The 27,877-nt window shown below is 47.6% G+C and overlaps 1 protein-coding gene across 1 annotated transcript in view; it reads left to right on the top strand.

Moving 5' to 3' along the window:
• LOC109910099 (slit homolog 3 protein-like) overlaps positions 1–27,877 on the top strand; it is a gene marked incomplete in the record, with an annotated part of 181,675 nt that overhangs the window by 124,323 nt on the left and 29,475 nt on the right. The window contains 5 exon segments of the mRNA XM_031798315.1: positions 2,245–2,316; positions 8,241–8,312; positions 21,712–21,783; positions 24,350–24,513; positions 25,699–25,843. Of these exon segments, the coding sequence (XP_031654175.1) occupies positions 2,245–2,316; positions 8,241–8,312; positions 21,712–21,783; positions 24,350–24,513; positions 25,699–25,843 (525 nt within the window).

The raw sequence follows: 27,877 nt of genomic DNA, 5'->3' as shown, positions 1-27,877 counted from the left end.
AAATACAAAATGAAGTATTCTTTATCCGTTTTGCATCTGTGCCATCGACGTCAGAGGGAGAGCAATGGGTAAAGCGGTCGGAAGATAAATGCATTCTTACCCAATGTGTCGGCGGTATAAACACGGAATACATTTTCCGTCTGTGCTGCATGTTAAAGTGGCGTATTATGAGTTTACGCTCCTTCAAATGTTTGCCTTCTTTGTACATCGCACATAGTTTGAGTCAAAGGTACACAAAAACCCCATGCTGTTTAGATCAACTCAAGGAGGAATTGGAGATTTGTGCGTCTCTTTTCAAACAAAGGCTCCGGCCAAAGAATGCAAGGCTGTTGAAAACGTCAAGAACAATAAAGCTGGACTCAGGTTGAAGCTGTATATTAGAACACACTAATTAAGATTTCTGGCACTAACAAAACTTAATTGGGCTCCCATTTAATAACATACACCCAATTGTAATTGAAGGTGGTGGTGGGGGGGGGGACCCAATTAATGGTGTTATTATAATATCCTGAGAGGAAATTGCGGGCAATACTCTGGTTAATTCATAATTATAGGCTGCCAGAAGGAAGAAGGAGAGAGGTTAGGTTAGGCCGGCCATTGTGTTTGGAGTCAACTTATTGATCCTGCTGAGTGAGTGAGTGGGTGAGTGAATGAGTGAGTGAGTGGGTGGGTGGGTGGGTGAGTGGGTGGGTGGGTGGGTGAGTGAGTGGGTGGGTGGGTGGGTGAGTGAGTGAGTGGGTGGGTGGGTGAGTGAGTGAGCATGGGCTGGCAGAATTCCACAGTGTTTTATTTACCACTGGAATTGGTTGTAACAAGGTCAGTGGGGTTAAGCTGGAGGTGAGAGAAACACACACCTGTTTAGGCGAGGTGCTGGCGGGCGGAGTAGAGAACACTTGAAAAAGAAAAGGAGAGCCTCACACTCTAGGAGCTCAGATGCAATAATGTAATAACCTCAAAACCAATATTTCAACGGACAAGCTGTCTTCATCAGGGTATAATGACAAACACTGTGGGTCACTAGTTTATATAGTGTCAAAGGACACACGCAGGTGTCTGTAATCATTTCATTGGTTAATTTACAGATATGAATAGAACATACAGTAAATGGATAGCATACGATCGTAGATACATGTTGGCTATGTAGGTCTACGAACATTTACAATAGCAACATCACAATTATCACAAGAATGGGTTCAGATCAAAGTCTACGTTGAGACCGAACGGAGCAGGTGTCTTTAAATTAAAGATCCAGGCAACCTCTCGTTGTACCAATAAATTGTCGAGGTCCCCGCCTCTCCTCGGGAGCGTGACGTGTTCGATGCCGATATAACGTAAGGACGAAGTCGAGTCCTCTTCCAAAAAGTGGGTACTGTACGTCGAGTTTTCTACACCTAATGGGAGCTGCGATGTGCCGAGATTCCTACTTTTAATTCGCGCCTCCTTTTACCCACATCATTTTTACCACAAGGACGAGTTGTAAGATAAATAGCCGCCTTAAGAGGAGCAGTCGGGTTAAGCCCACCGGTGGTCTCTCTCTGTTATGTGGAGCAGACATGACCGGCAGACAGACACCCTGATTATACCCCCAGATATTCCATATCTCATTTGTTTCCTCCCTGCCCAGTAATTGCATTCTGCTTTTCAAAATGATGTTTGCCGACAAGCATCTACAGACAAACAAAGGCTTCATAAAGTTAAGCAAAACCATTGTGACATGTCCAAAGTCATTTGGCTCATAACCGAATGCATAGAGGGAGAAAGAAAACTGTCAGGATTATAAGGTGGTGCCATGTCTTAGTTTGCCAGTGTTCTTTTTCTCTGTCATGCGTTCTCAAGTTACTCAAACCCAATGCGATTGCTTCATTTCTCCTGGAGAATAATGGAACCCTATTGAAGGGTTCTTACTTGAGTTAAAAATGTTGAAATGTTTTACATTAAAAAACATACACACACATATGTATCCCCATCACACACACACACACACACACACATAAGAGGGAGAGAGAGGGGGATCTGAGAGGGCAGAAAGAGAGGAAAGGGAAGATATGACGTTTATGGTTTGTAGAACAATTTGATTTTAGACTTCAAAGGGATGGCTATCATTACTCCTCAGCAGAACGCCGGAGCCCCAGAATGCTCCAGAATGCCCATATGTTCTTAACCGCTTCGCCTCTCTGAAATGTGAGTTGGGCCTTCAAACAACCCCCTAACATTTCATCTTTGTCTTTATCTTGTGCTCCCCAGAGACCTCAGTGAAAACCAGATCCAGGCAGTTCCTCGTAAGGCTTTCCGTGGGATCACAACTGTCAAAAACCTGTAAGTAGCCACACTCCATCCTGCTCTATCTTCCGTATATAGAAAGCACTTTAACAAGCACCTGGCCTGGCTTCTCTGTGAAAAACAAGTGTGGAAAATGTTCTTTGTCAGAGGATAGATGGGTCCAGGTCTGTTGGAACAATTATCTAGTCTCCTGTCCGATCATTCATTCATTCATTCATTCGTCCGTTCATTTATTCATGCATTAATTCATGAGATTCTAATAAATAACACCACAATTAATACACTGACAAATGTATTCCTCCTGCTTAGGGAATTTACAACCCAGGTTGTCATCAAGCCACAGTAAGATGGCCTTCTATTTTAATTTGGTTGACAGGATTCACGCACATGGTTACTTCAGTTCAGTATTAGTGGTGAGATGCTGCTTCTGATTTGCATGGAGTCTGATGATATTATGATTAAAACCACGCCCTATCTCCAGACCAGAGCCAATTGTACGCTTCCCCACACATGTTGCCGGGTGATGGTTTTGGGCAGAATATCAGAGAGAAAGAGAAAGCAATTCCCAGCCAATGGCCGCCATTCGTCGCCCAGAACAATAAACACTGCATTCCCTAAAACTCAGTCCCAAATCAGCCAATCAGAGGAGGGCTTATCGATGATTCACTGCAATTAATAGAGAGACGTGTTGTTGAGTTTAGGCTTAATGGGCCGACCACTGTGTTTGGAGTTAAGATCACCGCTTGTATGTAAATCAGCCAGATTCGGTCTGTTCCTTTTCCCAGGGTTGGGTTGTAAGTCAGTCTGGGTGGTTCTGGGTGGTTTCCTCCACTATCCGATCATCAGCATCATCCACTTTCCCTTTCACGTGATAGACTGCGTCCCAACAGGCTTCATATTCCCAATAGTGCACTACTTTTGACCAGAGCCCTATGGGGGAATGGGGTGCCTTTTTTGGGACGCATCCATAGAACGAAACCTGGCTTGTCTTTCTATATAAACTCCCTCTCAATGTTGCCGGCTGAACTGGGGTCCCCTCAACAAGAGAGAGAGAGAGAGAGAGAGAGAGAGAGAGAGAGAGCTAGAGAGAGAGCAAGAGAGAGAGAGCAAGAGAGAGAGAGCAAGAGAGAGAGAGCAAGCGAGAGGGAGAGAGAGAGGGAGAGAGCGTGAGAGAGAGAGCAAGAGAGAGAGGGAGAGAGAGAGAGAGCAAGAGAGAGAGAGGGAGGGAGAGAGCAAGAGAGAGAGAGAGAGAGGGCAAGAGAGAGAGAGAGAGAGAGAAGAGAATAGAGAATAAAGGACAGACCGGAGTCAGCTGGCCTCCATTACCTACTAGATCTCCTGTCCTGTCCATGCCTGTGGTGCTATTGAAAATCTGCAATCCACCAAATAAACAGAGCCACACAGTGGTAAAGTAAGGTGTGATAAAGTAAGGCATCTCCTTTAAGGACATGAGTCAGAGGTTCATGTTATGCACTGCTCTGCGTGGAGGAGCGACAGTCAGCCAGGTTGGCTTTAAAGCTCGGGGCAGAGTAATTGCGTTTGAAAATAAGTGGAGTGCCTGTCTGTTTGTGTTAGCGCACCGCTGCCACTCAATGAGGCTCCCCTCCACCGCCCTCTGCCCCTCCCCCTCTCAGATTCAGTTAACAGAGTGTCACTCACAGCCCCCCCCCCCACTCTGACCCTGGCCAGATGAGACCCACCACCCCCTCTCTCTCTCTCTCTCCTCACTCATCTCCACAGGTCAACGTGTGTGAGAGGTGCCCCTCCATCTCCCTGTATTGCCCCCCCAACCAAAAAAAACATGCTCCGTTCCCTCAAACGGTTGATGAATGGAGAGCGAGCTGCTCATTACTCATGAGAGAGAGAGAGAGAGAGAGAGAGAGAGAGAGAGAGAGAGAGAGAGAGAGAGAGAGAGAGAGAGAGACAATCACATCAGCCTCGTCGCCGGGTTGGAGCGTTTAGCACAGTTCTCCAGCTGTTTGCAGAGCACACAGGAGACAGGGAGGAAGGGAGACAGTGACTGGTTGCCTGAGACTCTTTAGTAACCCCCATCCGTCACCCCCCCCCCAGCCCCCTCTCATTCCTCCTCAGGCACCTCCACCCCAGCCCCAGCACAGCAAGGTGACTCCTGATTTAATTGCCGAAACAGTCCAACCCTCCATTTTCCTCCCAAAGAAAAATCCTGACAGGTCCCAGTTGGCCCGTGCATTGATTTTCTCATATGCTCTCCCCTCTTTCTCCTAATGCCCTCCTTTTGTACTGCGCTACAGAAGTAGGGACACACCGGTCTCCCCACACTCGTAATCCCAACCCTGATATCCTGGAAGAAATCTTTATTGGCTACTGAAAACTTGAGTGGCATTAATTTCACTCAGCTATCAGATTGCCTTTCTTTTCCTTTAACAAAAAAAAAACTGCCAAGAAACTGGCAGAGGTTGTTATTCTAATCTGCTCTCTCAACAAATGAGACAAATTTGTCACAAATCTGTATATGTCAGAGCAGACAGGATCTTTATCTGGGGTTTCTGGGCCTGCCGCCCTTGGCTGGCTTCAGCTAAGTGTCAGCTCCACACACACACACACGCTGCTGACTTGCCTACTGTATCTGTCTATCCAAAACACAATCGGCCAATCCACAGTGTTGTCCATCAGCAACAAAATGGCCGCCCACTGTAGGTCTTATAAGGTTATCTGCACATAACATAGACATTATGTTGCGATAGTGGCAGTATAGAGAGGTCTGTCAGCCAGCAAACCAAACCTCCACTGGGCTGGGCTGACAGTGAGTTATTGGACATATATGAGACCAGTGCATTGACATCCCTCTGATTCTAAACACTGCGGCCTCACTAATGCTATATCAACTAAATGCAATGTGTGATTGAGAGTCCAGTTCTGCAGCTGGTTGGGAAAACAATGCATGTGCATAACTCACAACCCCCCCCCCCACCCTCCACCTCTGTCTTTCACTCCATGTTCCCCTACCCAGAATGCTGCGTCCGCAGCTCGCCGACTGCTTCTGGCGCAGCTTACCTGACCGCGCCACCACACGACACTAGAAGCACCGCGGGCACACTGTACCGCTGTACCCAGGCCACTGCCCACTGAACCACGCTACGGACACCAACACACAGCTGCAACGCACAGCTCCTAGGCTACTGGCCTCTCACGTACAGAAGGGTTCTGCAGTGTCCCCTTTGTCCAAGTACACACAGTATTAGTGGAGAGAGTCTTTAGGCCTTGTGTCCACGTCCATCCACAGAAGGACACTGGCTAACCACTGTCTGTACTGCCCTCTAGCTGTGCTAATCAGGACACGGTAGCTAGCTGTGGATTGGCTGTGTGATTTATCTCCATCTGACCATCCCTTCCTCCTGAAGCCCTTCAGCCTCTCCGTCACCCCAGCCCAGTGACAGCGGAGTTGCTGCTATAAGGCTGTGTCCCGAATGGCACCCTATTCCCTGAACTATATAGAGAATAGGGTGCCATTTTGGGACGCCGACCCTGTCTGTTAGGGACTCCAGCTCCGGGCAGCCTCACTCCACCGCGCTCCCCGCTCCCTCCACCACAGAGACGGATCCTCTCATTCACTTCCTGTTGTCTTCGCTGATGAACATCGATCAACCGGGTCCCCAAATTAATTGGGAGGTTTGTGGCTGTTGGTTTAGCATCCTTCCCCGTGACAGATTAATAGGGCTGGTCTGAGTCGGTCGGTACTGTTAAGGACTGCTCCCCTCTCCCTTTTTCTCGACTCTCTACCCTCTCTCTCTCTCTCTCTCTCTCTCTCTCTCTCTCTGTATCTCTCTTTCCCTCTCTCACTCTCTCTGTATCTCTACTCTCTCTCTCTCTGTATCTCTCACTCTCTCTGTCTCTGACTCTTTCTCTCCTTTTTTCAAATTCCTCCATATGGGGCTGGGAATGCAGCAAGATCAAACTGCCAAAACTGCTTATGACTGGGATGATTAAAGGCCAACGTAATTAGATGGAAGGAAATAAAATGTTGGACTCTCATACCCCCCACATAACACCCATTACACATACACACATAATATGTACGCACGCACGCACGCACACACACACACACACACACACACACACACACACACACACACACACACACACACACACACACACACACACACACACACACACACACACACACACACACACACACACACACACACAGCTATCCTCCCGCCCTATAATTCACATGGGATTAATAGTGGTCCTGTGATCCCTAGAAGGTAGCCAAGTGCACTAAACTGTCAGTCAACAGAAATAATCTCTCATGATATGATGATTGTTTAGAGCCTAGAGAGTGCAAGCCAGGCATTGTACTCAACACGTCTTCAAGGTGTTTCCTAAAATGGAAACCAGATGTAAAAAAAGGGTTGAAAAAAACCAAAAAAACTGCTTTGATCACGGTCTCCTTCTCCCTTAGGTTTGTCAGGTTTCACATGATAGAAGGTACAGTGATGCCGAAACGTTGGTGTTTTACCCAGTAAATGACTCCGAGTTTATAGTGTGTGACTCTCTTTATTTATTTATACAGTTCACATGAACTAATTAACACACATTTACTAATTATGAAATGATTTCGTAGACATTTTACCATGAAGTTAGATTAAGCTCGACAAACATGCTTCCAATATGTCATTTGTAAGTACTGTGCCATAACATTGCTTGTTTCCATCCTACACAGATGGTCGTTTTCCTCGTGAATATTTCACTGGGAATGTTTTATACCCGAGTGTGAAGGAATAATCTCATAGGAGGCGTCAACCCACAATCTGTCGGCAGACATTGTAATTCAACATGTTACCTATTTCATTTCCTCTCTGGGGGGGGGGGGGGGGGGGGACGCTTTCCAAATGGATGTATTGTCTCCACAGCTAAGAGATAAGGACCAGACAGGAAACAGATGCTTTACTGGAGGAGAGTCAAGGGAAGGGAAGAAAAGAGAAGATAGAAAGCAAAGTAAAAAGGATTAGGGAGGGAGAGATGGGGAAGAGAGGGAGACGGGTCTAGGAAGAGGAGATTAGCGGAGGGAGATATGTTATTTTTTATAGCCTAGAGCACAAGATGCATAGGCTGTGTTCCGTAACAGGTTAAATGTCACAGAAGCTTTTTGGAGACTGGATAAACGGTCTGGGAGAGCGTTCTAAATGTCTGCCCTTTGTGGTGCCTTGTCTTCCATCCATCTCCTTTTTGGGGGGCAGAGAGAGGAGAGAGGAAGGGTGGAGAGACTGGGGGTTGGGGCATGGGACTGCATACTTAGACCTGCAAATGAAAGTAAAAGGAAAAGAAGGAAGAGGGATGAGTGCTCTGAGCATTGGGAGTCCGGGCTGATTTACGAACCCTCTCCTTTAATTAAATTGTTTCAGTGACAGAGCCGGTAAAAGCTCGTAATGGATTGGCTGCTCTAATGTAATGAAATTACTCCCTTTCTGACTTTCAAAAAATAGAACGGTAGAGGGGTGGGAGGAGTGGGAGAACAGGAGGGGGGAGGGAGAAAATGCAATTAATATTTACAGAGAGTTGACAGACGGGGTGGGCTGTATGCTTTAGCCAGCCTCCTGTTCACTCTCCTTCTGTCTTTCTCTCAAACTCCCCTCCTCCCTCTTTCTCTCTCTCTCTATCTCTCTCTCCTTCTCCTCCACTCACGGGGCAGCGTAGAGAGTGAGGTGATAGGCTGCCGCCAGACAGGCCACTTTAGCCAGCTGGTCCTTTCCTTTCCTAACCTGGCAGGCTGCAGTGAGACAGAGGTGAGCGCTGAGATCTGAGTGTGTGCTGTGCGCTGCCTGGCGACAACCTACTTACCACCAGTCCACCCCAGCCAAACTCATCCCCGGCCACCGGCACTCTTCCTGCAGCCCTCACTTCCAGCAGCCCCCTCCACCCTCCGCCTCCACGCCTGCAGACAGACCTGCCGCTGACTCCTGTCTCTAATCTCTCCTCAGGCAACTGGACAGCAACCACATCAGCTGTATCGAAGATGGAGCCTTCCGAGCCCTCCGCGATCTGGAGATACTGTGAGTCCCCCTCCTCCTCTTACCCTTCCTCCTCTCCTCTCATCTGCAGGGACCTCTCCTGCTCTTCCCTCTTCTCCCCCCCCCCCCTCTCGCTATCTCTCTATCTCCCTGTGTTTTCTGTTGAATGTCCTCCAAGGGCAAAGTGTGTTGCATGTGAAGCCGCAGCAGCGCGGCGTGCCTACCTGTGCATTCTGCCAGCGGCAGCAGTGATAGTGTCATCCTCCTGACGTGTTAGTCTGTCTGTCCGCCGCGTGCCTTCTGTTTCTCCGTGTCGACTGTGTGACCGCGGTTTTGCACAGGCTCATTTGTCGCTACGTGCTGCACTGTGACATTAAGCTGCTAGCTAGTGCCTTGCAAGGTGCCTTATTTTGCTTGTCACTTTTCAACGCATCCCCCCCCCCCCCCGTCCGTCCGTCCGTGCACTGTTGCCCGTTGAAACTAGTTCTACGGTCGTCTGCTGCCGTGTGATGTAGGCATGTCTGGATATTCCAAAACATTCAGAACCTTGTCAGGGAAGAGTGTCATGCATTGTAACAACTCAGGAGGAAAACTATAGGCTTAGCTTGTGTCCTCTGTCGTAGTGTAAAGCTTTAAACTAGACTCAGTACTTGGCCTGACAGACACTGTTGCATTTGGCTGGTGAGCTGCTGCTGTACTGTAGCACGGTGTCTGAAACTCTTCCCTGAGGCTGAGGGTGTTACTGGGGGGGTCTGGACCTGTTTGGTCCGGACTGGTCTGAGTGCCGGGGGGGGAGTATATACCCCTGCAGCCCCCCAGGCTGTTACGTCCTGGTGCAGAGGGATTCACTGGAGGCACCTCCAGCCCTAGCACAGTGAAGATAGCCCAGGCAGCACTACTAAGGATATGATAGGACAGTACAGGAAAGTATTGCTGGGGGAGATAGACATTTCCCAGATACTAGCCCATCCATCAGCTCATTGGCAGGGCACAAAATGCAGTGGTCACCCCCCCTCCCCTCTGTTAGAGCAGGGCTCATTTTGTGACCAAGAGAGACATACAGTCAGTCTCATCCGCTGGCTTTACAGAAAACCTACAAAAAAGCTGGTTGGTTTGTTAACACAGAGAACTCACTTGAGGTGCCCATATTAGGGCTGTGCTCAAAGGCAGTGCAGGATATGTTTGAATGAAGGATAGTAATCCTGCTGGACTGGCTGTTCATTCTAAGCGTCCTCCTCCCTCTGCCCTGCCTTGGCTCATAGAGCAGCTAGCGATGGTTTCATGACCACAGAACAAAATGGCACGATGGAGATGAGATGGCGCTAGTCGGCTGAGCAGACCAGACATAAAAGTCAGCGTGTGTGGATTCAATTTTCATGAACAATACTGCACCTTCCTCGTGCTCGACCAGAGCCCATGACGAAGCGGACGTCAGTGGAGAATGTGAAGATGTTGTTTAAAGATGATAATTCGCCCATATGTCCATGCAGCTGAAATGGAGATAATTGGACTAAGTGCTGTAGTGGTGGGTATACACTGGCGTAGGTCGTATACCCACTTTTTCTTTCTCAGTGGGCATTACGAATACTCACTTCTTAATCCCCACTGATGCGTTACCAAAGTAGTAACTACACTCAAAAATCTAAATGTCTTTGATTTTTCCCAGATCACAGAAGTGGTCTCCTGATGTGGTTTAAGCATTGTTGTGGATGTAGAACATAACATTTGGTTGTTTTTATTTATTTTTTAAACATTTTTTAAGTGTGACTGAAGAAAAAAAATGGAACAAATCTGAAACCTGTGGATTTCTGACTCAGTTGACAGCCTAATTTATCTGTTTCAATAGTAGGTCTACTATTAGTTTGCTAGCACGGTACATCTTGGGTTGGCATGACTGTGAAAGACCAAAATGGGATTTATCATTTTAGAATACATGTCACTGTTTCTCATATCATTTTTCACACAGGGCACCATTACTTCGGCCTGGCAGGCCGTTTTGGGATTTTTTGGGGGGCAAAGTTTGAGTACACCCACTTCTCCAAGACTGATTTGCCTGGAGCACTAGGCATTGATTGCCTTCATTGTAATTAGGTTATGCACTCTTGGTAGATTAGGCTTTTTCTTTGAGAGATTTTCTCTGTTTTAGAATGAAACAAAGTGTTCGATTTTATGGCAGTGTACCTACAAATGTAGGATCTTAATTTGAGCCCATTTGCTACAGCAGGAAAATAATGCTGCAGCAACAGGAAATGTGAATTATTATGTGGATTATAATTAATGGACATTTTTTTTAGTTGGGCAATACATTTTTCATTAGTGCAAATCAAGTCTGACATTTCAAAGTGGAAATTACATACTTTAGAAGCCTTTTTAAACCTAAAATACACTGCAAGTGCGGGAAGATTCTCCGCAACAAAAGAGTGATCAAATTAAGATCATACATCTGTAACACATTTTCCGAATAGATACAGTAAGTTCAGCTGTATCCAGCTTTTCATATTGTCATACTGTCATTCTCTTATCCCTGGATTTACGCTATTACTGGCATAGCCTACAAGGTGGCGCTAAAAATGCAAGAAAAGGCCCTCTATTACAAGAATGCTAACAAAAGTAGTGCAAACTAATAGCAAAATCATGTAGATGCTGTTAGCTAAATGCTAACTAGCGAAAACGAACATAAACTAATTGCAAAGACAAGCAAATCCAGGTCCTACAAGCATAGTTAGTAGCTACCGAATGTCATTTTCGGTGAGTGTGGACATTTACAAGCGAAGGTGAACGAGAGAAATTGTGCAAATGAACGAAGTTGTGATGCATGCTTTTCTGAAGGAAGAGCAGCATATGCACACGGAGCAGACGGGACAAGAACAAAGGAGAAAAACATGCAAGTAGGAACCACAGGGGAAAGAAATGGCAGCTGTACAGACAACTCATCCAGAGCTCTTTGACTTCTGACGGCAAACATTTTGTGGTGAATTGCATACAAGTGTAACTTCATCACCTCATGTGCGCTGCACAACAGAGACTCGCTGATAGATATAGAACGCTGTGGTCTCAACAGCTCCCGCCGTCTCCCGTTGTGCTATTTACAAACAGGCACGTGACTGGCTCGACTGTTCTGGGGATCGACGGTAAGCTTCATAATGTACAATAACAGGTTAAATGAAGAATGCAATCTGCTTTAACTCCTAACGTGTGTTGCACAAGTTGACTGCAGGTTTTAATTTAAAAAGTAGCTTCAAATATGACAATTGATTGAAAAACCTCAAATAAATAGTTTTGACGGTATTGAAAAACCATCCCGTGGCTTTTTCCAAATACTCCGGTATACGGTATATACCGTACCAGAAAGCATCTTGATGTTCAGGCCTATATCTATTGCCCAGTGTAACAGTGTAGAATTGAAATTTACAATTGGTTCTTGTCCATGGTGCAGAAGATGCACCATCTCTCCTGATAGCCAGTGTATGTCAGTGTATTTGTACTTGTGCCATCTTTCTAGCCTTTGAATTGAACTCATAGATGAGACCCTCTCTCTTTCATGTGATACGATCAAAGGGTATCACTGCACTAAAACTGTTCCTTACTGGGTATTTTTTTATTTATTCTTCTATTAGATCTGGCATGGGAACTATCGGTGCCTTCTAAGAGCCTGTGGTAAAGAGGGAAAAGCAAAGATAATGTATTATTGATGTAACAAATTTCTCCATGACCAGCCATGTTTGTTCCACATTGTCAGACCACCATGTTTTTACAAAGTATTTTGGAGAACAACATTGGTAAAAAAAAAAAAAATAAAAAAAACGGAAATATGTTGGTATGTGTTTTGTCCAGGAGGGAAAAACCCCCAAAAGAACATTTGGGAATTGTACAGTATATAAATAGAAACTGGTTGATGAAATGAATTTACACTCACAGTCAGATGGACACAATATTTTTATTGAAGCTGTCAAGAAAAGTGATATATAGGTGCTCCTTTGTAGTTTGATCTCAAGAAAAACATTGTGTCCAAATACCCCTCTTAAAAAACAGAAATTGGGGTGGTCGACACATGTGATGTTTCTAATCACAATGATCGTTAAACTTCTTTTAAAAATGTTTTTTAAAGAGCATCATCTGACTTTAGACATAAACAAGTCATTTCAAAGGCCTCATTCCTATTGATGCCTGGGTGGCTGAGAAATCTCTCTGATCATAGAAAACAACCAATACAAAAGTCTCTGCCTATTTCTCCCGAGGAGAATTCCTTATACAATCACGTCAGCTTTGTGTTAGATGTTAAGCATTCCCCCAAGTTGCTAATGAATAAGAGCTGATTTAGTGGAGGACTAAATAGGCCTCCGTAATGAGTGCAGCTCTGTGACTTCCAATGACTGAATACAGTTTAACGCCTGCCAAGCAACACAAAATAAATGATCGGCCCTTTCTGGTGATGAATTGTAATTTGGATTTAACATAAATGTGCTAATGACTGAACTAATGACTTCAAAGCTATCTCGGACATTTTCTTATATTGGGCATGCCTTGCATCTCAATGAGATGGAGAACAGGGTTGGGTGCCAGCAGAGCACACTGCATGGTGGGCCAACATACTGCTGGGTGGAGGGGATGGACGGGCCAATATGCCACTGATTCTTTGATGATTATTCATCGGATGGTTTCTGCTCTTAGGACATTTGATTTGAATAAATGCCGCTTTTATGTCAAGATGTCCTTGAAGATACTTGTCAAATGTAAGTTTCACTAGGCAAATGAATTGTGTAAAAAAAAAAAAAATATATATATATATATCACATTTTATTGGCTTTTTAACAATCAAAATACTAGCATTGTATTAGAACACTGGTCAAGCAAATATTACCCTCAATTAACTGGTGATGAATATGGCTTATAATTTCTTAACTTAGAGAGAAAAATGTGATTATACTTGTGAAAACTATTATGATAAAAATATGACTTGCAATATTGTTAGGAATTAAAGTGGCAGAAATGTAATTTGTACATTATTTTCTTGGTTATAACGTTTACGTGATTGGTTAAATCTGTCCTTTAGCCGTTACAAATCTATACAAGTCTGAAATGCTCTTTGAAAAGCCAAAGAGCCCGCAGGTCGTCTACGGAAACCCCTGTGTTCTTACCAGAGTGGTGCGTTGCCATCTTCCATCGTCCCCCACTCCCCCTGCACTCTCCAGAACAGAGGGGCCGCTGCATATTTAATGACCACTTTTTGTACAGAAAATTCTGTCTCTCAATGAACGCCACTCTCTCTCTTTTTTCTTTTTTTTGGGGGGGGCCGACCTACCGGGCTCTGTCATTTTTTTATGAGGAATGGAAGTGCCGCTGAGACATTTCCATGCTAGGTATCTCAAGGTGACTTTCACCTCATCACGCATTGATAAGAAGAGGGAGGGACCAAGTTTTCACATTACCACAAACGACCTCCCCCCTCCTCCTCCAACTCCTTCCGCCCTGCCAAACACTGTCATTTGTCAATGTGTGCCCTCTGCATTTCCCTGACTTTTTGACAGGGGCCTCCGTGTTCCAACTAGAGTGATTTGCTACTTCATAACCAGCCGAATGGGGACATAGACTCCCTTCACTTTATGTTAACACTGATTCACCAGGCTTGTTTGATACTGCATTCTCTTCTATTACTGGTATTCTTGCTGATATTTTATTTTGAGGTTACAGATGCCCTCTTTAATATGAGTAGACTTTGATGTTTTGGACCCGCTGGTGAGTGGTAAGCACCTCTCTCACACCAAGACCCAAGGTATGCCAAAATACACCATACACCAACCAGGGGGGACACCCACCCCCACCACCCCTCCACCCCTGCCTTGTTGCCTACTGCCTTTGGAGTTTACTCAGTGTCATTTTATTTGAACTGTTGAAAGTGCATTGTTGGACCTGGTTGTGATTTGACTGTGGAGAACCAGACTGAATGGATGCTGTATGGTGAGAGTGTTAGTGGGTGAGGCGGAGTAGTACTGTTACGTTATATGCCTTGCGGCTCATTTGCTCCGAGCTGTGGTGATCACAAGAAACTATCGCATTTCTGTGGCTGCATTTTGGTTCCAGAGCCGTCTAGGGCGAGACGCGTGGGTGTTTGATCGAAACCTAAATGCATTGGTTCAGAAAAATATTTTTTTATATACAGGGACCGGGTCAAAAATATAATGTTTTTGCTATTCAGTGCTTTTGGTTTGGCTGGCCTTTACCTGGTATTTAAGTCCGTCAGCTGTACCTTGGCCAGGCGATCGTTGACGTTTTCAGGGAATTGATGTGACCTGACCTAGCCTCAGTCTCCTTGCCCCTCGGTCTGTATCCTCTCTGACCTCACTTCTATGTCATAAACACTGCTGATGACTTCTCTTGATTAATGCCTTTCTGTGGCTAGAGAGATGGAGGCCCAGTTGTAGCTCACTGAGGAGCACATAACCCAGAGAGAGAGAGAGAGAGAGAGAGAGATAGAGAGAGAGATGGAGCGAGAGAGGGGTAGAGAGGGATACAGAGAGATTGAGTATAAAAAGAGAGAGAGGAGGGGGGGTAGAGGGATAGAGAGAGAGAAGAGACTGTCAGGGACTGAGTCTTCTGTGTGAATCAGATATTCCATGCATTTATAATCCCCAACACCAGTGTGCCTCCCAAAGGACAAATCAGTCTTTACCTCAGTGTGGTCTGTTTGAAAGGTTGCCTTCAGCCAATAGAATAGTCTTTATGAGTCAGATAGCAGGCAGAGAAAGAGAGATGGAGATAGAGATGGAGGGTGAGAGAGAGAGAGAGAGAGAGAGAGAGAGAGAGAGAGGGGAAGTGAGAGGGAGAGAAGGGGGGGTTGACGAGTGAGGGGGGGGGGGGCTGTCATTAGCTCGCAAACAGCAGTTTCAAGCACAGGAAATTGCCTTGCCACCAGACGTGGCCCTTACGATATCTCTGGGTGGTGTGACTGCGCCAAAGCAGCGCAGTGGCGGTAGGGAGCAGAAGGAGAGAGGAGGAGAGAGAGGAACGACCCCATCGTGTCCCAGCAGAGCCAACCCAATGCACAATTAATCACTCGCTCCTGTACGCCAGGACAAAAAGGGATGGGAACAGCTTAGATTCAATCTGTCCTCATTTAAGCTGTAATGGCCTCATCAATGGCTCGGCACTCATGTCTCTCTCTCTGTCTGTCTGTCCGTCCTACATGTGCCTCTTGCTGCAGTATGTGACTGGCTAATACTGAGTGCCCTCCTTCTACAGAACCAAAAGCTGAATCCGCCTCTCTTTTTCTCATCCCCCTCTCTTGTCTTCCCTCCTCTCTCTTCCTCCCTCCGACCTCCACCCTCATCTCTCTCTTCATCCCTCCGACCTCCACCCTCCTCTCTCTTCCTCCCTCCGCCCTCCACCCTCCTCTCTCTTCCTCCCTCCCTCCGCCCTCCTTCCTCCTCTCTCTTCCTCCCTCCGACCTCCACCCTCCTCTCTCTTCCTCCCTCCAACCTCCACCCTCCTCTCTCTTCCTCCCTCTGCCCTCCACCCTCCTCTCTCTTCCTCCCTCCGCCCTACTCTCCGTTGCCGATTACATTTTCCGGATCCATAAAGCATGTCTCTATTGGATAAGATAATGTCCACATGCCCAAGCGCCTCACTGTTTTCTTTTGTCTCTCATAAGCCCTCACTTAGACACGAACCCCGTGGACAGGGTCTTGAGCTGCAGCTCATGTTATTTCTATGTTTGTCATCTGCTTTAGCTGAGCCCTCCACGCTAAGCAAAACAAAGGCAAACATGTCCATCCCTTTCGGGTTGGATTCCGCCACGCCGCAGACAAGTGGTGGATGAGTTACGATGGCCGTAATGAAATGAGGCCTCATCTGGAGGCACTCTGCTCATTTGTTTTGACATCAAGGCCCCAAAAACTCCAGGCTTGTTCTGTAAACTCCACCGCTGCCTCGACACTTCTCAGCCCACTGCCTCCAACACTGCTGCTGCCGTGCCATTGGCTGTTGTGTTGGTGGTGGTGGATTGTTCCAGAGTTCCATGGCAACATGGTGGAAATGTCACTCCTCACAGGGAGGGAAGGCATCTGAGACAACTATGGGACTCTGAAAGAGGAGAGCCACACGCGCGCACACACACACACACACACACAGACGGAACATGCAGATTGCCTGGTTCAAACACTCAAGGCTTCTTTAAAGCAGACCCTCTACACACACGCACTCAAACACACACTCTACACACACTCTCACGGTGTCTTTAGGGAGGCTTAGTGAGATGATGAAGATGAAGAGAGAGAGGGAATTCACTCTGGTCGTTCCTGGGAAGGAACCAGACTCTTAAATCAGCCCCCCCCCACACACACACACACTCATTGTGAGGGAGAAATGGCCAGGAGCCCGTGGGAAATTTCACCTCTCGCCCCCTCAGATATTACAATGTGCCACTCTAATGTGCCCGCCGAGAGAACAGTCAAAGAGGTTGGGGGAAAAATCTCTTCACCTACCTCCTGAAATACACACTCTGTCACATTCACACACACACACAGCCACACGTGCGCTCACACACACACACATACATACACACACACCATGGCAGAGCAGTGTGCTGCTGATGATGACACCGTCATGTCGCATTGCGTGTCTCTCAGGCCCCTGATTTCAAGCCTCTGTGAGTTTCTGTAACTGAGTCAGCTCCACTGAGCCGTATGCACTCCTCCTGTCCATCCCAGCCCTACCCTCCCTCCCACTGCTCTGCTCCAGCCCTGTCTTACCCACCAGCCACTGCAGCCCCCCTCTCTGTGTCCTTTAAATAAAAAAAAGTGACGTATCCAGGGGCCCTCTCCAAAAAGCCTTAATGAGGGTCTGGAGAGAGGCAGAGAGCACTCGAGACCCCAAAGTAGTCCTTTTTGCAACTGTGGGAAAGCTTTCTTAGCATGGCAGAGAGCGAAGAAAGAAATCGCACTGGAAAAATATCGGAGAACCCGTACCTCGGACAGAGCCTGTCTCTGTTTTAAGGAGAAGTAATGGGGTCAGCTAATAAAAGAATAATCCTATGACCAGGACATCGATGGAGCTCTAAAGAAAATCATGAAGTAACATTGTTCCACTACACAACAAGCTATAATTCAGGATACTCTATTGATCCCATTAAAGCCTAGAGGCTACATAATCGAGACACATAGGCGCCATTGTCTTCCTGGAGCATTGTATGAACTCAGCTAGCATCCCCTGCTTTCGTTAAGAATCATTAGTTCAGTAGTGGTTCAATCAGGAAATAAATAACTCACGCTAATTCATGCTGTGCAGATTCAAGACGGGGGAAAATAACCAAACGTAAAAAGCTGAATAAAAGAGAGAGAGAGAGAGAGAGAGAGGGAAAGAAAGATAGAGAGGGAGAGTGTGTCAGTAGAACATGGCCGTTAGTGGAGGGGAGAAGGATAGAGAGGTATCAGGAACAGCGGCGGTCCCCAATGGTTGCAGCCGGAAAGAGTGAGAGAAGGACGGAGTGGGGAGGAAAAAGAGAGAGAGAGAGGCGGAGAAGGACGACGGGGATAGAGGGGCGAGAGAGGAAGAGGAAGCAGAGGGGCGAGAGGGAACGGTCTGAGGGGAGAGAGTGTGAGAGAGATTGAAAGAGAGAGAGAGAGAGAGAGCAAGGAGAAAGAGGGATGGACGGCTGGGGCAGTGATCAGACTCCGCAGGCCCTATAGACAACATGCGATAGCATCAACCTCATGGGCTGCTGGTAAAGACTCAGCTCCATCACTGCCTCCCTGGCTGGGGACAGAGATAGGGGCCCTATACAGCACTACATTACACTACACAACAGATTACGTTCCCCCGGTGACAGACATACATGCCTGAGAGGCTAATGTCAGCTCCAACAGATTTAGGAATTCATCATATTTTGCCATTAGGTCATTTTCTAATGTTCCAATATTAGATTAGCAGGTTAGTGGATTTTAACTAGGCAGACGAAGACCTTGAAAGAGCTGTTGTGCGTAATTGAGATACTGCCTCTCTTGTAGTCGACATGCTGGAGAAGTTCTGTCATGTCTGTGTGATTACTGTAATCAGGACAAATTGCACAGGGCCCCCCAGTAAATCGGATCAATTGTGAACCGTATGGCTAAATGCCCTCTAGGACCGGACAGTGTTAAAAAACGACCATGTTGAAATATGGATGTAGCTGAACACGTTGGCCTCTAACTCTTCAGTGGTTTCTGGTTCCTCGTTATCATGACAGCCAGCTCCTTGGAAAATCTCTCTCTGGCCGGTGGGGGCGGGGGAGGGGCAGGGGGGGGGTGTGAGTGTCCTTCCTGGGCAGAGGCCATTTTCCCCTGTTGATGGTTCAATATTACAGGGTTTTACCAGGGCGTTGCTTCCTTTGTCCCCGCCAGACCCATCCCCGACCCATGCTCTCTCTCTTTTCTCTCTTTTTTCTTTCCTCCCTCTGTCTTTCTCCCTCTCTCATTCCCTTTTTCTCTCTCCTACTCTCTCTCTCTCTCTCTCGTTCATTCCCGCCCTCTCTCTCCTTCCTTCCCTCCTTCCCTCCACTGTGGCAACAACCCAGCAGTAGTTCTAAGCCAGATGAGCCTGAGAGCTACAGTGGCCTTGACAAGTGGGATGGAGTTACTCTCCTCACTAGAAGTGCCAATTTGGTCAGCACTGACAAGGGTGATTCCGCCCCGTATATAATTTAATTGTGGAATAACAATCATTTTCCTTGCCATTTGGTTGCCTTTTCCCCCCCCTCGTTCTTAATAAAGTGTTCCCCCTGCTGATTGCTTCCAAAATAAATATGAAAACATCATTTAAAATTCCACAAGTATTTTATTTTAGGGGATTTTTTTCCTTCACTTTGTTTTCAGGCGACGCTAGTTTTTTTTGCAGCTTTGCTGTTGCCTCGATGGGGATTTTCCACTGGTCGAATTAGAAATCTGAACACAGATATGTTGAACCACGCCATGTTGTAGTCATATCCTCCTTTATCCTCTCCTTTATGGGTTTGAATCAGCCAGTTACAGTGATACATGGCGTCACACCAGTGGCCACTTTCCTTAAAACATAAATGAACTGTAAAAACCAGCAGGCCAGTCTTTACTCTCCGTCCACTCCACTCTGAGGATCTGCTGCGATCGGCATCCTCTCTAGTCCCGCTGAACCCCTTATTACCAGTAATAGTACAGTAAGACGCTGTAAAACAAGCCTCCTGCCCCGCCCATAACGTCGTCTCGCCGACAGGACTCAGCACTTTCTGTTTCTAGCTACCGAGCCGATCCGGGAACCATTAAAGTCCCAAATTTAGAAATAGCAGGTGCACATTAACACTTCCCAGGGAGGTGGTGCAGAGGGGACGGGTGGAGGTGGAGGGGGCTATCTAGTGACGGAGGGGTGGGACGGCTAGATTACAAGACTTAAGTCTGCTAAGTAGTACTATTCACAGTTACTGTTGCTGGATGGAGAGAAAGGGAATTACTGCTGCCTCCCTCTTTCCCTCCCCCCGCATGCTGCTGCTGATAATATCATCGTTGTGCTAAAGCTTATTACACGCTGTTGTGGACAGCACCAGCAGCATCATATGGCCCACAACACAAGCAGACAGGCAGGCAAGGGATGAGGTGTGGATGAACAGTAATGCTGTGAACAACAGGCACCATCCAGTTCTCTGACAAGAACCTTTGTGCTGTTCAAACAAACCTGTTGCACCTGGGTGTCTTCAATAGGAACCAAATGGGCAGGGACCGACCTGAATTTGTCCAGTAGAAACACTTGTTTGCTAATGAATTGAGAAGGGTACCACTGCTTCTGCTACAGTGCATTTGGAAAGTATTCAGACCCCTTCACTATTTCCACATTTTGTTATGTTTACAGCTTTATTCTAAAATTGATTACATTTTACAATACAATTTTCAAAGCAAAAACTGTTTTTTTATTTTTTTTTGCAAATGTGTAAAATAAAAGAAATACTGAAATATTACATTTTACTCCATCCTTTTTTGAAGCACATCTGACAGCGATTGCAGCCTTGAGTCTTCTTGGGAATGACGCTACAAGCTTGGCACACCAGTATTTGGGGAGTTTCTCCCATTCTTCTCTGCAGATCCTCTCAAGCTCTGTCAGGTTGGAAGGGGAGCGTCGCGGCACAGCTATTTTACGGTCTCTCCAGAGATGTTCGTTCAAGTCCAGACTCTGGCTGGGCCACTCAAGGACATTCAGAGACTTATCCCAAAGCCACTCCTGCGTTGTCTTGGCTGTGTGCTTAGGGTCATTGTCCTGTTGGAAGGTGAACCTTCACCCCACTCTGAGGTCCTGAGCGCTCTGGAGCAGGTTTTCATCAAGGATCTCTCTGTACTTTTCTCCGTTCATCTTTCCATCGATCCTGACTAGTCTCCCAAATCCCTGCCACTGAAAGACATCCCCACAGCATGATGCTGCTACCACTATGCTTCACCCAAAGGATGGTGCCAGGTTACTTCTACATGCGACGCTTGGCATCAGAGCAGAGAATCTTGTCTTTCGGTGCTTTTTGGCAAACTCCAAGCGGGCTGTCATGTGCCTTTTACTGAGGAGTGGCTTCTGCCTGGCCACTTTACCTTAAAGGCCTGATTGGTGGAGTTCTGAGATGGTTGTCCTTCTTGAAGGTTCTCCCATCTCCACAGAGGAACTCTGGAGCTCTGTCAGAGTGACCAGATTCTTGGTCACCTCCCTGACCAAGGCCCTTCTCCCCCGATTACTCAGTTTGGCCAGGCGGCCAGCTCTAAGAAGAATCTTGGTGGTTCCAAACGGACCTTCAATGCTGCAGAATTTTTTCGGTAGCCTTCCCCAGAACTATGCCTCGACAAAATGCTGTCTCGGAGCTCTACATACAATTCCTTTGACCTCATGGCTTGGTTTTTGCTCTGGCATGCACTGTCAACTGCGGAACCTTATATAGACAGGTGTGTACTTTTCCAAATCATGTCCAATCCATTTAATTTACCACAGGTGGACTCCAATCAAGTTGTAGAAACATCTCAAGGATGATCAATGGAAACAGGATGCACCTGAGTTCAATTTCAATTCTCATAGCAAAGGGTGTGAAAAACCTGTTTCGCTTTGTCATTATGGGGTGTTACAAGCCACTGCGGGTCTGTGCAGATTGACGAGGAAAACAATTAATTTAATCCATTTTAGAATAAGGCCGTAACGTCAACAAACTGCGGAAACAAGGGAATGGGTCTGAATGCTTTCCGAATGCCCTGTATATCACCTCTGGATGCACTGAGATAGACACAGTAGACTGTCTGTTTAGACTGTAGGCTGCTCGTTGTCCATTACTTGTGTTTTCATTTTGCTCATTTCTTTAGAACAGTGTGCTACTTTCTTACTCCTTCCTATGCCTTTCTTTCTACTTGTGAAACCCAATGACTGTCTTTGTGGATTGTGGCTATTGTTTCTAAATGTACTGTCGGTCTCTCTCTTGCAGCACCCTCAACAACAACAACATCACCCTCATCCCTCTGTCCAGCTTCAACCACATGCCCAAGCTGCGGACTCTGTGAGTATATGACGAGGATACCATTTGGGTGTGTCTCAAATGCTACCTTATTCCCTGTACAGTGCACAACTTTCGACCAGAGACCTATGGCCATGGTCGAAAGTAGTGCACTGTGTAGTGAATAGGGCGCCATTTGGGATGCAGACATTGTGAAATACCACCAAGTGGCTGAGTGGAAACAGGATCCATCTCAGAAGATTATTATTCCATAATGAGTGGTTATCTCTCTGTTTCATGCTCATAATCGTTCGGAGCCCCATTACCCCACAACTTTCTTTAAGTTCACGAGTTCTGACTCCCTATAAAAACCCTGGGTCAAAGACATTGTTGTGTTCAATCCCTGGATCGACCCTGGGGCAACTCTGAGGGATTGGGCGGGTGGGGGGAGGGAGGGGCGTCCCCGGTCGCCAGGGTCGATGGCAAGCCAGCTCACTGGGGTTGTTTACCTAGACACCCCTGGGGGGGGGTCTGAGGGAGAAGACCTTGTATCTGTCTCTGTCCCCTGAGATCTGTGTTGTGCATGACTTTGTCACTGTACCCATTATCTCCCCAACCACAATCAATACATAATAATTACATAGTGCTCTACCTTGCCGGGATGTTTCTCTTCTGCGGCTGACCTTGGTTATTAAGCAGTGGGCTCTGGGATACGTTGGTTATTATTACCATGTGGTGTGAGTTGTTCCACTGCTGCACTGTCCAAGGGGACCATAAATAGTAGGAGGGTGTCCGCAGTAGACGGGCAGACAGACAGACGGCCTTTGACGCTCGGGACCCATCTCAGACCCGCAGTGGCTTGTGACCCTGTGACCCTGCGGTGTCCTCCCCTCCAGACCCCAGCCTCCAGACTCCAGCCTCCCCAGTAATCATCTCTTTTCCTGCCTGCTGCCTGGGCTCCTCGGGGGCCTGAGGTCTGGAGCTGAGAGCTGTCCGCTCTGCTACAAGCCCCATGGCTCAGCAGTCTCCCCATCCCTATCCCCTCGCCTCCTCCTCGCCTCCTCAGAATTGAATTTGCTGACGCTGGGATGGCCAGCCTTCTGCTCCCTGGCCAGTATTGAATTATCTGAGCCGAGGCTCCCCCTGCTTCCCCCTACCCCACCCGCCCCTACATCCCTGGCTCCCAGTTCCTTTGTACTGCATTTTCTGGCTCTAATATCCCTGAGATCTCTGTATTGAATTTGCTGCTTGTAAAAACAACTTATTAAATCAAATGTTTAGAGATGTCTGTAATTCATTTAGCAGGGATGGGGGGGGGGGGGGGGGGGGGGCGGGTGGCTCCAGGTTTCTGATGAAATAGCTTAGCTAACCTCCCCTCTGCCCTCGCTCTCTCTCGCTCTGTTTCTCTCTCTCTCTCTCTCGATCTTTCTGTTTCTCTCCCCCACTCTCTTTTTACCAGCTTTGTCCAGCAGCCATTCAATTAGATCAAATGATATCACCCCATGGTGAGTTACCGTTCAATAACGGGACAAATAGAGAGTGAGGGCTCCTACTGCGAAAGGGATAGTTACTCTAGTCATTTTCACAGTGTGTGTCTGTGTGGATCACTGGGTGAGCTGAGGTGCCCTTTTGTGCAGGTTCTGAAGATGAACACCTAGCTCACCTCACTCACACACTCACACACACACACACACACAGCCCACCGACCGAGCAGTGGTGTATGAGCCCTATGCTCCGTCTCAGTGTGGAGCTCATCTCTCCATCCCTCCACCTCTCTAATCCCACTCGTGTGTAATTAATCCGGAACAACGGGTGGCTATAAACTGGATTTATAATGGGAAGAGCTCCATTAAAACTACAACCCACGCTGTTATCCTCAATGAGCAATTCCTGTCCCCTAACCAGATCGCACCCGTATTTCATTTGCCAGACTTTTTGAAAAGGATGTAGAAACCTTTTGATTTGCTGACATGACTCTTCCTCCTACCGCCAAGCCCCCCCCCCCCCTGTTTCCTCTCCTTTCAGCTCCTCTCCAGTCGGTCTCGTAATGACTGTTGAGAGATAGTGATTTAGCCCCTGTGTGTTGTGTCCTGTCCTCTTCTTTGGGAGAGCTGCCATATTGTTGAGGGAGACCTTGACGAAATGAAGGTGTTGGCTGAGAGAATGGACCCATTCTTGCGTCTGCAGATGGATTCACATTAGTCGCTTTTATGCGCCGGTCTTGGATATGACAACCACAGCATCTCTGTCAAGGACGGAGGAGTCACAGAGTCATAAACACAGCAGGGCAGCCATGAGTAAATGAGAACTCCAAATGTTTTTCATCTGCTGGGCAGCCTCAGACCTAAGAAAAAAGTCCATTTCATTGTCACTCTAAACACATTTGGAAGCATGTATTGCGGTGAGTGGATTCTTCTACTCAGCCTTAGATGTGGTCATTTTTCAAACGCGTTATGTCATGCCACTGGCCCTCTACTGTGGCTCTCTCTCCCCCCACCCTCTGCAGCCAACAACCTGCACTGACCACTGCTGTTCCCTCACTCTCCGCTCCTCCCTTTGCAGGCATCTGCACTCTAACAACCTGCACTGACCACTGCTGTTCCCTCACTCTCCGCTCCTCCCTTTGCAGGCGTCTGCACTCTAACAATCTGCACTGCGACTGCCACCTGTCCTGGCTGTCCGACTGGCTGCGGCAGAGGCATGGCCTGGCCCCCTTCACCCAGTGCATGGCCCCCGCCAGCATGAGGGGCCTCAACATCCCTGATGTCCAGAAGAAAGACTTCACCTGCACAGGTATGCACCAAACTAAATCACCATGACAACACACTGTACTAAAAACAGCACAAGAACTGCTCATGTTATCTCCAAATGAACAGGGTCTTTTATAGTGCGGAGTGAAAAGCCAATGAATCAGTGGAATCGGTTGGTGGTCTTGTTTTAATTGACTCCAGGATGTAATTGGTAAAAGGGTTCACGGTTGGGCCTAATGAACAGCTCCCACCCCCTCCCTGCAGCCATTAATCAGCTGATGAATCTCCAGCAGGCAGCCACAGCAGAAATACAGTCCTCCGCCTTAGAGGCAGCCCCGTAATTAACCTGCAAATAAAGACAATAACACAGCAGAGATGGAGAGAGAGGGGGGGGGGGGGGGGGAGACAAAGAGAGAGGAAATAGGGAGGGAGAGAAAGATGGATAGAGGCATACCCTGTGCTTGTGATTATCCCTGCTTTATTACAGCCAGCAATAAACAGCCATTTTATGTCATTGACTTGTATCTCCTCCCCTTTATTTTGATTTATGTTCCTTATTCTAGAGCTTTATTAAGCTGATTCAACGTGACACATGGGGTTTTAACTGAGCTTTTTATTTCATTTTGTATTAAAGTGTGCATAATCTGCTCTCCCTACACTCTATCCTCTCCCTCCATATCGCTCTCTCTCTCTCTCTCTCTCTCTCTCTCTCTCTCTCTCTCTCTCTCTCGCTCCCTCTCTCCCCTGCCCCCTCCTCCCCATCCTCCCCCTCTGGCCCCCCTCCTCCTCTCTCTCTCTTCGCCCCCCCCCCCCCTCGCTCTCTCGCCGCCTCTCATCCCCCTGTCCCCATCCACCCACCTCCCCCCTCTGCCTGCCCCCCCTCTCTCTCGTCCTTTCCCTCGCTCTCCTCTCTCCCCCAAACCCCCTCTCTCTCTCTTTCACTCTCCCCCAACCCCCCTCTATGATCACCGCTCCTCTCTTGCCCACCACCCCTCTCTCCCTTCATCTCTCTCATCTCTCTCTCGTTCGCTCTCTCCTCTCCTCACGCTCTCTCTCTCTCTCTCCTCTCTCTCCTCTCTCTCTCCTCCTCTCTCGCTCTCATCTCATCTCTCTCTCCTCTCTTCTCTCTCTCCGCTTCTCTCTCTCCTCTCTCTCCTCTCTCTCTCTCTCTCTCTCTCTCTCTCTCTCTCTCTCTCTCTCTCTCTCTTTCTCTTTCTCTTTCTCTCAGGCCCAGCTCAGGCAGAGCCTCGTACCTGTATCCCCAGGCATCAGTAATGTCCGATCTCCTGCACCTGTAACAACAACATTGTGGACTGTCGTCACAAGGGCCTGACTGAGATCCCTGCCAACCTGCCCGAGGGCATCGTAGAGATGTGAGTGTACTAGCTTTTTAACAGTCACTACCACTTTTACTAATGTGTATCCCTCTTTGCCTCTCTTCATTGAAGGAAGCCTACACTCAGAACATTGTGTAGTTAACATTGTACAAAACGTCCTGTGTGTTTATTTCTTACCTCTGCTCCAGTAATGGAACAAACTCAATTAGCAACATCAGTTAACAGGCTCATTACTGCTGCTTGTTCAGGTGCATGGTGGCTATGTTCTGTACTGAGACTGAGGCACATTCATCCTCTCCTACCCTCTGGGCTGACTGGCTGGATTGCTGGCTGACTGTCTGGATTGCTGGCTGACTGGCTGGATTGCTGGCTGACTGGCAGGATGGCGGTTGGTCCACTAGAGCATGGGTTCTCAAACTTTTTGGGGCCCAAGGAACCCTTTTCTGTTAGCAAATTCATCAGGGACCCCACTTGAGTGGACTAGCAATAGCCTACAAGGAGTTTTACTATGACGTCTGCAGTACATGGCTGGACGAATCAAGTCTCTTGGCATCAGAGAGAAAAATGTGCAGTTTTCAAGCTCATTTTCCCATGAGGCCGAGATATCTTTTGCTGTTGCAGCTTAAAAGCTAATATCCTGCAATTCTACACATTTTGCCATGCGGGAAGAGAAAGACTTGGCCGTTTATAAAGCTTCAATTACAGTGCATTTGTGTAAAACAATATATATATAAAAAATTGGGGGGAATGGTATTGAGTTGAAGAAATTATAATTGTACTGTGGATACCGATATCCCTGTGAGCTTCCCAGGCCCGTGTTGCCCAGGGTTAAGAACATGCATTGTAGAAGAATAATATGACATTGTTATTGTATTACACACTTTTAACTTATTCCATGGATCCCGTGGCCAATAGTCATGTAATCTGTTGTTGGTAATATTCATAAAAATAAAAAAAAGAGATCTGGTCGCTAACCCCTGCAGTACCTCCGCGAGCCCCTGCAGTACCTCCGCGAGCCCCTGCAGTACCTCTGCGAACCCCTGCAGTACCTCCGCGAGCCCCTGCAGTACCTCCGCGAGCCCCTGCAGTACCTCCGCGAGCCCCTGCAGTACCTCTGCGAACCCCTGCAGTACCTCTGCGAACCCCTGCAGTACCTCTGCGAACCCCTGCAGTACCTCTGCGAACCCCTGCAGTACCTCTGCGAACCCCTGCAGTACCTCTGCGAACCCCTGCAGTACCTCCGCGAACCCCTGCAGTACCTCCGCGAACCCCTGCAGTACCTCTGCGAACCCCTGCAGTACCTCTGCGAACCCCTGCAGTACCTCTGCGAACCCCTGCAGTACCTCTGCGAACCCCTGCAGTACCTCCTCGGACCCCTGCAGTACCTCTGCGAACCCCTGCAGTACCTCCGCAAACCCACTTTGAGAACCGCTGCACTAAAGCCAACAGAGCAGCCCCACACAATTATCCTCCGAACAATGAGGGGCCAAATCAAACCTATTAGAACTGTTCAAGGACGCTCGGCTTCCTCTCCAGCACAGCGGAGGCCCCTGCACTCAGTCAGACACATAGAGGTGTACCCCTTCACCTCTGTCTTTTCTCACTCTGCCTGTCCCAGCTCAGGGCTCTGTGTCTGGAGCAGTGGGCAGCCCTGCAAAGCGGCTCAGACATTTCTCTGCAACCCACGTGGCCTGGTTAGGGGCTTCACTTTAACTGAGATAAACTACAGCTTTTCTATGAACCGACCGCCCTTGTTTGGGTCTGTGTGTGCGCGCGTGTGTGTCTGCGCTCGTGTGTGTCCACTGCGTCTTGCCATGCCGATATCCCTGTGGCTGATTGGATTTCCGCTTTAGAGCGCGTCCATATATCCTCAGTCAGGTTATTTGATATACTTATCGATTGCTCCGACTCTTGTTTGCGCTAAAGAACAGGTGGGTCATTTCTCTGATATGTACAGCTTCTCTGCCGCTGTTGTTATGCCAATAGTGTGTAACCTTTGCATAACAAATGGATACATTAATGTAGGATACATTACTCCAGCGCTTACCTTAGCCAGAAACAATATTCTGT

The sequence above is a fragment of the Oncorhynchus kisutch genome, linkage group LG19, assembly GCF_002021735.2.
Source record: "Oncorhynchus kisutch isolate 150728-3 linkage group LG19, Okis_V2, whole genome shotgun sequence".
Classification (NCBI taxonomy): domain Eukaryota; kingdom Metazoa; phylum Chordata; class Actinopteri; order Salmoniformes; family Salmonidae; genus Oncorhynchus; species Oncorhynchus kisutch.
Note: the sequence above shows the minus strand (reverse complement) of the source record. Positions and strands in the feature narration are given on the sequence as shown.